This window comes from Paramisgurnus dabryanus, chromosome 6, assembly GCF_030506205.2.
Source record: "Paramisgurnus dabryanus chromosome 6, PD_genome_1.1, whole genome shotgun sequence".
Taxonomy (NCBI): domain Eukaryota; kingdom Metazoa; phylum Chordata; class Actinopteri; order Cypriniformes; family Cobitidae; genus Paramisgurnus; species Paramisgurnus dabryanus.
Genome location: NC_133342.1, coordinates 18,605,338 through 18,620,741, shown reverse-complemented (window position 1 = coordinate 18,620,741; position 15,404 = coordinate 18,605,338). Strand labels below are relative to the sequence as shown.

The 15,404-nt window shown below is 35.5% G+C and overlaps 1 protein-coding gene across 1 annotated transcript in view; it reads left to right on the top strand.

Annotated features, from left to right (window-relative positions):
• The window catches only part of ak5 (adenylate kinase 5), a 74,333-nt gene that overhangs the window by 35,317 nt on the left and 23,612 nt on the right, over positions 1 to 15,404 (top strand). The window contains exon 7 of the mRNA XM_065269642.2: positions 3,642 to 3,732. Within this exon, the coding sequence (XP_065125714.1) occupies positions 3,642 to 3,732 (91 nt within the window). The remainder of the gene's footprint in view (positions 1 to 3,641; positions 3,733 to 15,404) is intronic.

Sequence of the window (15,404 nt, the reverse complement as noted above, 5' to 3'; positions counted from 1 at the left end):
TTATTGTGGAGTTTATTTCAAGTTTAACCATTCATAGCAAAAAAATAGACCAATCTAATTAACGGCTTAAAGTTTATTGTTTATTCAGTAGTCTCTGAATAAATGTGATTTTTAATTATGTGATAAAAGCAGTTGCAAATGTTTAACAAAATACATAACAATGTTTGCACCACTGATATGTGCAACACTGTCAGTTTTACTACCAAAATATGTAATATCCATTTATTAACAATTAAAAAATTTTGCGACACCTCTGAAGAGGCCAAGACAGCAAGTGTTGGTATTTGGGTGCAGCCCTTGTTTCAGTGGTCTTTATTAATGAGCGGTTTCTTTAGGTGGTCAAACACAGCTGTGTAAACAAGCTTACTGTATCGATCTTAAGCTTGAAAAAAAAACTCATTGGGTTGGAGCCATGGTGAGATTCAGTAATGAAAGCAGACTTCATCACTTTTCTAATTCCCATCCACACACAAAAATGCTTGGTTGTTTTAACCACGGTTGGGTAAAATATGGACAAACCCAACTTTGTTTCAATTATCTAGAAAATGTCCATATATATGACCTAAATTTGGGTAGTGACAACTTAGAATGTGTAGGAATCACTAAACATTTTTATAGGATAAGATAAGAGCTAAACGTATACCAGTTTGAGCCTCTCTTACCATTTTAGTGGTTAGTATTGAAACACACAGAACATAAAAACCTTTATAAGGCATTTCACATGGACCTTGTCTAAATGCATAATAATGCACTGTGACGGAAAATCTTAAGAAACAGGGAGGAAAAGCAACAACCCAATCAGGTTTCTCCAAATGTTTCTATGACAACAGACTAAAACGGGCCACAGCGTAGCAGGTAGTGTGTGGGAGTGTCCCTTGAGCTTTAGAAGACTGTGTACCTGTTGGATTATTATTGGATACAGGGAAAAGGGGGCTGTCAATCATTAGAAATGAACTTGCACCTACTGGGTTTCCACTCTCTTCCAGACCAGTGAACAAAAGCAGAAGTTGTTTCTGTTTTGCGATGGACTTAAGAGTTTCATATATTCCTTAGCTTACAAAAAAGGTACTGGTACCTAAAAGGTTCTTCACAGTGATGCCATAGAAGAACCATTTCTGGCTTCACAAAGTCAACGGTTCTTTAAAGAACCATTTATTTCTTAACTATTATAATATGAAAAGAAGCTTGTTTTAATACAAGGAATATTTAGTGAACAAGAGGTTCTTTAGATGATACTTCATCAGCCGTGTGTTTTTTCTTTGGAAAACTTCAGAGGATATAAACTGATTAAAATAATGCTTCAAATCGACTTTTTCCATGTTTAAGTGCAATAATTGGGTCCCCAGTGCTTCTATCAACCTAGAAAATGAGAAAAAAAACAACAACCCAGTAACTTAGTTTTGGTAAACAAACCACCATCACGGCAATCAGTGTTTGCATTTCATCAGCTCATTTGCATTTAAAAGGACACATCCAAAAATGAAACCTACAAAGTGGCCATTTTAACATGTTATAACAAATTATCTATATGGTATTTTGAACAAAAATTTCACATATGTACTCTGAGGACACCAACAATTTATTTTACATTAGTGCTGCCTCACGATTAGTCACGACTAATCGTTTGCAGAATAAAAGTTTTTGTTTACATAATATGTGTGTGTACTGTGTATAATAATTATGTATATATAAATACACACACATACATGTATAATTTTAAGAAAACATAAACATGTATATACACATGCAAATGTTTCTTAGTTATATACATGTGTGTTGGTTTGTGTATTTATACATAATTATCATACAGAGTACCCCCACATATATTATGTGAACAAAAACTTTTATTCTGCAAATGATTAGTCGCGACTAATCGAGAGGCAGCACTATTTTACATCTTACAAAAGTCTTGTGAAATGTCTTCTTTAACAATAATACATTTGTGTCAAGCTGTCGGCATGGCTCAAACTCTTAGTTGTCTTGTTTAGTAATTGGGTAGCATCTGGTATGAAACATGCAAATAAGAGGATATTAGTACACATGCTTAAGAAAAAAACAGCTGAAACTGCTGATGAGCTTTCCTGCTGTCCGTGCTGTTCATACAGTAAAACTAGGCTTTGTGATTTGTATGTATTTATGTATAGTTTGAATACAGTTTCTGTCTGTGGCAGTGAGAGATGTGAACAGTCTTGACAGCTGGCAAACTCACAGAGCCACATGAAAAATCATTAATATTTTATAACTGACACATTTGAAAGTAAAGGGTCAGTCACAATCGATTCGATTTACTTCCACTGATAAGCACGTGAATGCAGTAGAGTACAGTAGGTGCCCATGCATATTCTGCTCACTTTTTTACATAAAACATAGAAGAGCAGTTTTAATGTTTGCATTTTAATGTTTTTACTTCATTAAATTGTTAATTATGAATTATTTATTCACATCTGAAGCATTGAAGAAGTTCAGACTACTGCTTTTCTTTGAGCAGCTCAAGTTAGATGAATGCAGGAAGAAAATATATTGTTGTGCCCTTCGAACGCAAAAGTACCAAAGGGTCTGAGATGCTTAAGTTGCGCTGTCCCGTGAGCGGGACACCTAAGTTTACTTCAATATTTTCAATGTAAATTTTTTAGGTCTATCACAACAAACTATATATTGTTGGAAATCTCTAAGAATGTAGTTTTCATATTTCAAAACCTTACCTTTGCAGTAATAATAATGCAGTGACAGTAATTTATTAATTTGTGACAAGAGTATGTGTCGTTGACACCTAGTGGCAGTTGTTGGTAAAACCACTAAAACTGTGATACAAACCTTATTTTTTGTAATTTTAACTTGAAATTTAGATCAGAACTACTTGATACTTATGGCTTCATGTTTGCTGTATTATTTTGTTAAATATTTACATTTTTATAATTTTATTGATAAAATTAATATGTTATAGAATTATTTTTATTTATTAAAATAAACGTAAACTGCTATAACAATTTTTTTTAATATTTTCACCTGCTGACACTTCTGTGAAAAACCCCAAAGTGTCTTCTTTAAAACAAGACCAAGATTAGACTTCTAGACAAAAAAAACACAGTTTAAAGTATTAATTTAAATGTGTTTATCACATTTTCACCCCCCCCCCCACACTCAAATAGTATTTGCGCCACTTAAGGGGTTAATAAAGCTCCATACTCAAAATGGAGAGGTTTTTTACAGGTGCAATGAATTCTCTAGTGTAGATTATAATAATCTTTATATGCAAATGTTCAAGAGCGTTTATGTAAAAAGATATATTTTAAGTAGGCTAAATAAATAACGAATACATTTTGGTGCAAATTTCTGCAACTACCCAGATTGACATTTTTATACTTGCTAAGTGTGTCCCATCGAGTGAATAATTCTACATGCACGCTTGTGTTCTCCAAGCCCACTAAAACACCAGAGCCAAATACAGGAAATACGTCATGTAAGTCGTCAAGTGGTCAAGTGCAAAGACCGCAAGTGTGGGTATTTGGATGCAGCCAAGATTTCAATCTATTGTCTGACTTAATCCATAATGGTGACACTTTATGTGTTGTCGAACATGCCTGCCTTTGCTGGTATCAAATCTTCAGCTATAGACCAAAAAAAATTTTGTCTTCTTACAGCTTGATGCAGACCGAGATGAAGAGGAAGTGTTTTATGACATCAGCATGACAGTCGACAACAAGCTGTACCCCACCAAAGAACCTGTGGCAGGTAAAATATATCATTACCGTTCGGTTTCTTAAAATGTTCTCTGTATGAACATTTATTAACAACATTATGATCAGAAAACTATAAAATAAAATAAAAATTGACCATATTTAGCATCCAATGTGTTGACAGGATGTACACTAAATGGCACAACATGTAAGATAACCAAAATCACTAGCACATATAATTGTTTTTCATTTGTGTACTTTTAGTATCCCAAATGTTTCCAAAAATGTGTGAATTGCATAGAAATTCGAAATTTAAGACATACTTTTCTTTGTCCCTAACATTAACATGTGAACCCAAGTCATCAGTCACAATCTAAAAACGTACTTCAGATGCTATTTTCATCTTCTGTGAAAATCTGAAGAGCACGGCAGAAAATCACATTGTCTGAATAACAAGTCAAAACGGTCACAGAACTCATTTTCCAGGCAGTGAAAAAGATTTAGTGCTCCCATAAATGAAAGTTTACCAGACACTGGATTTAATTAATCAGCTTGTCGAGATTTCCTCGGCCTGGTGGGAAATACAGATCAGAGAACTCTTGAACTCCAGACACCAAACAGCATCAAAGCAACTAGGGTGAATTTGATCTTCTCGCAAAGGTCCTCGCAAAGTCACGTCAAGAAAGTTTGTGATAAGAGCTTGACACAGACTCTCCGTATTCCTGTGTGTTGTGCTGTCAGTCAGATGCTGTCCGTGTTACTCAGCCTTGACGATGATTTACAGGCACTGCTAGCACTGAGCACATAGTGAGAGATTGAAGATCGGTAATGGGTTTGGTATGAGTCTCTATAGGCTGGCCGACTGGCACATCGAGGTGAAAATTTCCCTGGTGTTGCTGGGTGGGGCTGATAGCATCCGGAGGCCACAATGATGTTTAATAATTTGTCCTGAATGGAAATGATCTGGGGCATCAGGGAATGTCTGTTAGTGATAATGTGAAGGAAATAGGAGAGAGATGTCTTTCATTTTTATCTGGTTAATTCACGTGTTATGCAACTGCTGCAGTACGTTATGTATACTGTATACTACATCTTAGATGTGCATTTGCATGCAGCATTAACACGCATATCAAATGCATGGTATTATAAACTTAAGTATGTTTTTATATGAAAGTGATATCATAGTGATTGGTGAACACACATTGCAAATCATAAACACACACACACACACAGAAAATAGCTTCATGCCAGTCATGAGGATCGAAGTCCGACTTTAATCATTAGGCAATGACTGCCCCATGGTTCTTTCCATTCGGATTTTTGACACCCGTTTAATCATCTAAGCAAAATTGTCAGTTTTAATTAAAGCAATATTGCAGTGCATATAGCACATTATACTGACAGTGTATAATTATTTTAGCATGCCACAATATCAAATGCTCTGGTGCCCTGTTGGGATTCAGTATGAAACCAGGTCTTGAGGGCAGCTTTCCAGACAGCGCTTAAGCCTAGACAAGTACTGTTGCGTGGGGCAAAAACTAACGCGGGGGTAGTTGTAACACAGACTGTTTACATTATTGCACAAGGTTAAGCGTTTTATATTTCCGGTGTTTTTTTCACGCTGCGTTCTCCCGCAAATTATTGTAAATGTATAATGTTTTTCCAGAGTTATTGATAAACGAGTGTTTTGGTGGCATGTAAGTCAATTTTTTGTTTCTAAGTTGGGTGTGTAAGATACCAAATCAATGCTATGTCATATTAATCAGTGTCTTGTTGACTAAAACATTGCATCGTTTTGAAATATGTCTTCAGCTCTTAGCAACTTTTTGGTGGGCTTGAATATATTTTGACCCAGTGGGGTTAATTGTAACGCTGTGTTACAACTAACCCCTCAGCACTTACGATATGAAAACCGCTAACGTTAGCGTAATTCTTGCCGTCGTTTTAAATAGACTACACATGAATGATTGCTGGCTGCCAACAACATAAATGTGCCTGTCTTATCAAAAATCGTGTGTCAAATTTATTTTTGTTCATTTCTTTAATATTGATTGAATAAGGTCACGTCAAAGATTGAAATCACAATGAAATGAATGGCTTAAATCAGATGTTAATGCTCATTATCTTAGAAGTGTCATAATTGTGCTGCTTTTTCTCACATATTTAAACATTTGTTTTCATTTATAATTAAACTATTGTTAGAAAAGGGCTGGATGAATGAATGCAGTGTGGATACCTGTCTATTATAGACAGATATATAAACATTATCCACCTCAAGTATATAGACAAAATAGTATTAAAATATTTGCCTGCAAACTTAATTTTTAGCAAGTGTTACAACTATCCCCCTGCCTGTTACAATTAACCCGGGGTAAGTTGTAACGTTTGCACTTCTGTCACGTTTGATGTAATTGTCCAAGAATGGTAAGTACTAGAAACAAACTTCAAATTGTTATTTGTAGCAGAGATGTGTGTGTTGCTTGTGTAAAAATATAATTAATCAAACTTAAATATTTTTGGAATGATTGAGCCAAAACCAAACATATGCCTAAGGTGTCTGAACTGAAAACAGCTTGCACTGACATATCTTAAAATATGTAAGTGCCGTAGTTTTGTCACAAGATGCACACAAGTAATGTTTTTTGTAAGGTATGCTTGTGAAAAACGACTTAAATACCTTAATATAACTAAGGCCTAGTTCTGGCTTAGTCTAAACCCTGTCCAGAAGACCACCCCATTGTGTTTTACTGCATCAGTGCCTGGTAAGACGCACATATCATTGGTTATATGGGCCTGTATAGGGTTTGCCGAACCTCTAATGAATCTGTGTCTTTGTCTCCAATTACTGCCATTTACCTAGAAGTTTCATAAGAGAATGCATGTAATCTGTGTTAATACCTCAAATCGAACAATACTGCAGATATTTTCCAGTGTGCATCAGGGGATTGTGCTGGAAAGCACAACCCTACAGCCCAGGATGTGTTGCTCTCAATGTCAGAACTGATCAGGGAGCTGAGTGGAAGTCTCTGAATGAATCATCTAATGTCTCTGGATGTTAGATGAATCATTCCTGCTATGCAATGCAATTGTATGTCCCAATCATGTGTGTCTTATGTAAAGCAATGTAAACGCAAGAGACAATGTACAGCCAATCAGTTATCTCAGAATAAATCCCAACAGGGTGATCAGAACATGTATGTGAATGGCCATATGAGTAGAAATAAATCAGCTAATGAAATATATCAAATATATATTTTATATAATATTTATAAAAAATGCAACAAATCCATGAGTGAAAACCGTTTCCTAATACATTAAACCCAACATGTTAAGTTCAAACCAGACGAACATGCGACTTGGTTTAATCTTTTGTAAATAAATTTTCTTATATGTTATTAATAAGGCATATTTGTATCGAATTGATTTGTTTTAAAGTGTACCTGTCAAGATGACTCGCAGTACCTGGATAAAGCTGTGCTATAGTTTCAGGCAGTTTATGAACAATTATTACACGGCTCTCTTGAATGCTTGATTCTGATTGGTCAGTTGAGACATTTGCAGGTTCGTTCTTTTCAAATAATAACCGCTCCAAAATAATAACGCATAGCCGGACTACTTACACGAGTAAAATCGCTCCGCGCCAATAAAGATCAATAAAGATTACTGTCTGTTTGGCGCCATCTTGTGACAAACACTCGACAACCACGACAAGACACAGAGAGCTTACTGAGACTGAACTTGACAAAATAGAGCATGACAGCTACGAAGCCAACACACAAAAAAAATACAGAATGGGCATTAAAACTTCTCAAAGACTGGTTAAAGAGAAAAAAATGGAGACAGACAAGTATGAAGCAGAGGATCTTAATAAGGTATTACGATCATTTTATGCATCTGTGCAAAGTTTCGCGGAAGGATAAAAATGTTAATTTAAAACAAATATGCCAATAAAATGTTTCAAATTCATATTCTTGTCCAGTTTTTTTTTCTTATGTGGCAAGTAGCCGTGTAATAAGCGGGATAATGTAGAGGCAGCCGGTAGTTATTGGGAAATAAGCCCCTTCAGTGTGATACAAGACCCTCCGCTTCGCGTCGGGTCCTGATCACACTGTCGGGGCTTATTTCCCAATAACTACCGGCTGCCTCTACATTATCCCTTACTTAACAAACCTCTGAATGTTGTCATTCATCAACAACTGGCAAAACAACATCTCTCTTACTTAATTTTTTAAACAATACTTAAAGGAACAGTATGTAAGAAATTTATATCAATTAATCATAAAATGGCCCTGATATGTCACTAGACATTAAGAATTATGTTCATTTCAAATACTTATATCACTAACAACAGTGGTCCGGCCAGGATATTGTCATTTAAAAAGTGGAGTTGCAGCCCTCAACTGATGTTATGTTGTCATTTTGTGTATTGGCCACCAGTTGTGTGATTGCAGTACCAGTTTTGGCCACAATCCTACATACTGTTCCTTTAAAGTAGGGCTGCACGATTTGGGTAATTTTTCCCATTGCGGTTATTCGTGGTAATATTGCGATGTGCGGTTGCGATTATAATAAATGGTATCATGAGTCAACTTGATAGGTTTTAAGGAAAATACACACACAGTTTAGTGATAATGCTAAAATGTGTATTTGTAAAACTAGTGTCAGTAATCTAAATCCAAAATACCGCCATACAACAGACATAGAGTTTACTACCAGATCACTGTCAACCTCCTCTGCATCCATCTTCGCTCTGGTATTTCTACGCTTCGCACACACAAGTGACGACGCACACCACACACGTGCATGCCACACATGCACTGCCTTTTTTGTTAGTTTTTCTTTCTTTTTTAAACAGCAAGGAAAATCTTCAAACTGTTATCAGAAAGTTTGTGTCCACACATTTATTTATTTAATATAATTGCAACATTTTGCTGTCATATAATTGCACAAGCTGACATTGCGATTGCGATGCGATTAATTGTGCAGCACTACTTTAAAGTATATTATGAAAACACAATAAAAACACAAATATTACATTTAAATATTAAGTAGATTGTGGTCCCTTTCCTGTCTAGCAATGTGAGTTTTAAACTAAAATGTTTTGTTCCTTTTCATGAAATTTATTCAGTTGGTTTATGCGATTTTGGTTGGAGAGCTTCAAAAAAGGTCATGTGATTTCCAGTAAGGGAACATGGGGAGCATCGATTCTTTTTTATGTTGCAGTGTGGGGAATTTTTAGGGAATGAATGGTCCAGTGCACTGGAGGGATTTTGCGATTGAGACCGCCCTTAAAATGTTGTAATTTAGTGAAAACTGTATTAGTTGACATAAAGTATGTCTCATTCTAATACAGTTAATCAACATTCATGCAGAACAACAGAAAGCTATCATAATATTAACATTTAAAAAACAAATATGAAAAGTTTGGTTCCAAAATGTGATAAATGCCATTTTAAAAAATGTGTTGCCGGCAAAATCAGTATTGTACACTGTAAAAAATTTCCGTAGAAATTACAATGTTATTGCAGCTGGGTTGCCGTAATTTACCGTAGATTTAAATTTATGTTATTTACTGGCAAGAGTTTGTTCAAAGTTAAATAAATTTTAAATATTAACAAGTCTTTATCTTTACAGAAAAAAACTATACAATAACAGCCTCATGCAAAGCATTCTGGGAACCAGAAATCATCATCAACCTTTTTCTGTTTTTTGCTTCAGATTTTGTTTCCCAGAATGTTTTGCTTGATGCTGTTTTTTAGTTTTACTCGGTAAAGACAAAGACTTGTAAATGTTTAATGTTCATTTAACTTTGAACAAAATGTTGCCAGTAAATAACATAAATTTAAATCTACGGTAAGTTACCGGTGTAAGATTAAAAAGAAATATAGGAATTTATTACCTGGTCACAACTTGTCACAGCCCCCTATGCTGAAAGTGATCAAAGACTATTGTCACAACTGTTTATCCAATACAGTGGGGGTTTTAGGTGGTTTTCTGATTGGTCAGTTTGAATGTATTATGTTGGGTTTGGTCAAGTACATTGGGGGTTAAAGGTGATCTCCTGATTGGTCAGTTTGAATGTATCAAGTTAGGTTAGGTCACATGGTCAAGAGATAGAGGATAAAGGTCAATGTTTTTATGAGCTCTGGGCTTTTGCTTTGGTTTTTGACTTTTGCATTGGCCTTTTCCCTTTCCTTTCTTCACTGGGGTTCTGGCCATTAGGCCTAGGTTCCAGTTCTCTTTCTTCTAAACTTTCCTTCTTTCTCTGTTCTCTATCTTATCAGGTAATATCTCACATACATTGGAAACAGTCAATTGTTTGTATTATTATTTACCATTTCATGCATTTATAGTGTAACCATTTCAACTGTAACTTTAAGTCAGTACTGTAATTAAACCTTTTCATTTACAAATCTGTTGTTTAGTTTTGATTTAGTGTTAATACTTAAACGCTCCATATTGCAATTCAATATATTCATACTCTAGCAACGCTCTCAGACATATTGTGTCCGAAACCGGGGAACGATTGCAGTTTTGTTCCCCTTCCGAAACCTGGGATCCCTTACAGTTTGGTGGCCCGTACGGGGATCCCTTGCGGTGAGTTTTCTGAGTTTTACTTTGATTGATCAACTAAATGAGGACTTTATCACAGTTAATCCTGTGAATGGGTTAAAGGCCTTCTGACCACACAGTGGGTAAGTCTGTTTTCATTGTTTCATGGCAGGGTTAGTAAAATCTCCATTTGCATGAATTGTATGAAACAGAAATTAGAAGGACCTTAAATAGTCCTATTATCATTGTACAGTTAGAGATTATTTCAGATTATCTCCTCGGGGATGGAAGGGAGTAACTCCAGTAATGATATATTGTTTGATTTATGGAGCGAGAAAGTTGAATCTACACTTTATAAATTATATAGAAAGGGTCTGGATTACTACGCTACCACTGATGATATTCTCACATGGTGGCGCATGGTTGGTGTTGAACAAAGAAAATCCAAACATGCTGACACCATTGAGGCTTTGAATTTCATGACGTGCAAGCAGCTACGTAAAAATACTGGAATTATTAAGTCAATCCTGAATGCTAAAAGTGATGAATTGGGAACCAAAAATGCTGAATTACAAAAGTCAGAGGCAAAGATCCAAAATCTTCAAACTCAGATAGACCAACTATCATCTGAGCAGTTAGCCCTGGCTAAACAGTGTGAGAAGTATAAAGACATTATTGCAGATGTAAGGGCTAAACTAATTGTGCGAGACACTAGGTCTCCCCAAACGCTTAACAGCAATGGGACTAAAAAAGATGCTACCTGTACTAAAGAGAATGTATTTTCCAGAACCCAGAAAAGTGTTCGTATTTCAGCAATTGGGGTGATGCATCAACATGCTGGAACAGAACCGCATGATGTGAAAGAAGCATTAGAGAGTCAAAGACCTCCTGAAACTTCAGTAGAACCAAGCTACAGACCCGGTGGCAAAATGAACAGGCTTTGTAATTCCTGTCATAAAATAGGCCATACAGAGGAGAAGTGCTGGTCACTGGGCAGGGGCAGACCTCCACCTTATTATTTAAAATGTAGGAAATCACTTTCTAAGGGCAGATGTAAACAATCTGGTTTTGCAGGTAAAACTCTTACTGAGTTGACTGCATTGTTCATGCAAGGACTCCAGCTGTTAACCTCACTTGCTAGTGGCTTAGCAGCCAGTTAGCATGTGTTTAACATTCTCATTGCAATGATCCTGTTTGCATTTTCTGATTTGTGATTGCTCGTAATGCATTGTTGTTTCTATAGAACACAAATTCTAGTTGTTTGTTGTACTATATGTACACATAGGCTAATGAAGTTAATTTCTTAAAACACTTGACTGTTTCCACTGTAAGTGTTTGACAAAACATTTAAAGGAACAGTATGTAAGAAATTTATATCAATTAATCATAAAATGGCCCTGATATGTCACTAGACATTTAGAAATCATTTTCATTTCAAATACTTACATCACTTATAACAGTGGTCTGGCCAGGATATTGTCGTTTAAAAAGTGCAGTTGCAGCCCTCAACTGATGTTTATGTTGTCATTTTGTGTATTGGCCACCAGTTGGGTGATTGCAGTACCAGTTTTAGCCACAAGTTTTGTGATTGCAATACCAGTTTTAGCCACAATCCTACATACTGTTCCTTTAAGTAAGAGGTTGTTGAAGCTACATGTATTCTAGACCAGTTGTCTTGTGTTAATGGATTAACTTTTGCTCTTGAAATTGTCTACCAGTTTCAAGTTGTATGTGTTTCTATGTTGAAAGATTTGTCTCCTAAGTGGTAAACTCTGCTATTCCTTGTATAGCTGCAGTCAGACCCTAAAGAGGAGCAGAAAAATGCCATGTGGCTACATTGTGTTATATAATTGCATTAATGAAAATGTTTTACCTCACAACAGGATCCAGTAGCACTTTTACCATGCTTCCTAACTAAAAATACGGGTGTGAGAAGATTTACAGAGCCAGATTACAATCTCATACTTATAATATCAAACTGGCTCCCTGTTTTAACAACAGGAACAAATTTGCATCACAATTTTATCTTCCTCACATTTGTTGCAGCATGGTATTCACACATAGCCTCAGTTAAATTCAATCCCAAAGCAAACAAAATTTGCCTCACATCAGTCATTATTTTAAACTGTCTGATGTCAAGCATCTGTTTTGGTTTCTTTTCATAAAGTTTGATAAGTTTTATGTCTCAAATATTGAAATCTTGATAAAGAGTTATTTTTTATGTGTAATAATTTCATTAATTTTGCTATTATGTTTCACATTTAATTTGCTTTTTATGTAAGACATTTAAAAACTATCATGTTCTTTGTTCTCATTTTGTTCATTTCATTTATATTGGTTATACTGGAAAATTAAGATCTTTAATATCATGTATTTGGTTACACTAAATATATTGTTGTTGTTGCTCCTACTGACAAAGTGGGTTGTTAAAAATAACATTTGCTAAGTTAAAAAAGCATTGTAGTTACATGTTTCCAAAAACAATGTAAGAGCTTTTATTATTTTTTCTTTTATTCTCACCTTGACCATGTTTTAATGTATCTGACAGGGATTTAAGGCTGAAGACCAATCTGACCATTTAAAAGTTGAGTAACAAATGCCATATGTTTTGCTGTATGTTGTGCCATTTGCTTAAATCACAGGATTCCTGCTGTTTCACATTTTGGGTGTTGCCTCAAAGAGAAGGACAAAAGTGAAGTCCCCCTTCAGGGCCTGTTCTTGTGAAGGTGTGAAGTATCGATGGAAATCAGCATAACTATTAAGGGGCAATTCCATTCGATGAAGCCTTTCATGCAGGGCTGAAAGGAGAAGAACGTCTTCAAGTCTCATCAACCAGCAACCAGTTTGGACAATAAGTCTGAAGATGACCACTCCACACAACTGAAAGCATAATCTTATGAACTGTGTCATCATGGATCTTTCTACGTATGGCCCATGTTGCCAAAGGGCGGATTGTAAGATTAAAAAGAAATATAGGAATTTATTACCTGGTCACAACTTGTCACAGCCCCCTATGCTGAAAGTGATCAAAGACTATTGTCACAACTGTTTATCCAATACAGTGGGGGTTTTAGGTGGTTTTCTGATTGGTCAGTTTGAATGTATTATGTTGGGTTTGGTCAAGTACATTGGGGGTTAAAGGTGATCTCCTGATTGGTCAGTTTGAATGTATCAAGTTAGGTTAGGTCACATGGTCAAGAGATAGAGGATAAAGGTCAATGTTTTTATGAGCTCTGGGCTTTTGCTTTGGTTTTTGACTTTTGCATTGGCCTTTTCCCTTTCCTTTCTTCACTGGGGTTCTGGCCATTGGGCCTAGGTTCCAGTTCTCTTTCTTCTAAACTTTCCTTCTTTCTCTGTTCTCTATCTTATCAGGTAATATCTCACATACATTGGAAACAGTCAATTGTTTGTATTATTATTTACCATTTCATGCATTTATAGTGTAACCATTTCAACTGTAACTTTAAGTCAGTACTGTAATTAAACCTTTTCATTTACAAATCTGTTGTTTAGTTTTGATTTAGTGTTAATACTTAAACGCTCCATATTGCAATTCAATATATTCATACTCTAGCAACGCTCTCAGACATATTGTGTCCGAAACCGGGGAACGATTGCAGTTTTGTTCCCCTTCCGAAACCTGGGATCCCTTACACCGGCAACCCAGCTGCAATTTCTACGGATTTTTTTTACAGTGTATCAGGTCAGTATTAAATAGTAAATTCTTAATTTTACGCAAAATCTGATATCCGCCGTGTTATTCTGTCATTTTTTCTCCCTTTTTTTCCAAACCGCGATAAAAACGCCAGTCCTCCTTCACTGCAGAATGCAATAAATCCGCTCAACAAATCACAGCACACTATTCCACGCATTGTGAACAATAAGGGCGGTGCATTGAATACACACAATTGCTAGTTTTCTTCATCTACTTTGTACTTCGTGATCAACAAACAAACAAAAACAAAATAATACTTTTCATGGGATTGATAAACCTGTGGTGGTTTTCTGTGGCGGAGAAGAAAAGTAAGCCATCAAAAATGAATAATTTTACGTGAGAGGCACTCGGGTGAAGGAAAAATGCTGGATTTCGCTTGTTCTCACATGATGACATCAAGCTTCTGTCATGCTAACACATTGAGCCCAGGGGATCACATGAAAAACTTTCCATTAATTTACTTGAAGTGAACAAAAATCAATCAGGACCAAAACTTTTTACAGCTGATCGCTGTCAAAAAAGTTCAGCGATGACGTCCCAATGGATGACAACATTTTTGACAGTGTTTTTAATATGACAAAGTAAGTGTTTTGATTAATTCCATTAGTGTTTATATTTTTTATCAGTTTTTACCACTAGTCATCTAAATGAATATAACATGGCAAAGATGAATGCACGTTTATATATTGATTCAATAGATTTAAAGCATTTTGAGAAAAAATAATCAGTTTTTATAATAAATCTTTAAATACAAATTATGGATTTGAATTTTGAATGTTTTTATAATCTAAAGATGCAATATGAAAGTTTGTAATAGAAAATAGTGTTTTCATCTTGTCACAGAAATTTGTTAAAAATAGATTTATCGCGTTTTGGAACCAAACTCTTCATATGTGACCCTCTCTGTAAAATCCATATTCTCATAATTTCATAATGTTTGTTTTAATTGATTGGTTTAACATTGAGTTCTTTAAATGATGTAGGATGATTTTACAGAAACATTTAAAACACAACAAAATGACTTCACATACCATACATGTTTCATTTCCAAAATAAACTTGAAACGGTCAAATTGGAGCAGTCATGTAAGATAACTCGCAGTCACCTCCCTGAGCAATGGCTAACTTTAGCTACTTGTTTCCATGCTATTAAGTGCCTGATTTTGACCAGAGCAGTTTTCGGAAAGTCTGGTTCACCCTTTTATAGAAATATTTTTCTTAACAAGCAAAACATTTTAAAGTAGCTCAAATAGTAAAGGAAATGACCCAGCTTTCCACTTGAACAATTTTTTCTAAAAGCCATGTCTGCACCAGCAAGGTCTCAGGTGCAAAATCGATGATTTAATACATAATACTTTGCATAATCTTTGCACCGTTATAGAAACATTTTACGATTCAAACAGCTGCTCTCCTTCAAATGGCTTGAATGGAAAAAGGTTGGCCGAGATATGATGCAGGCTA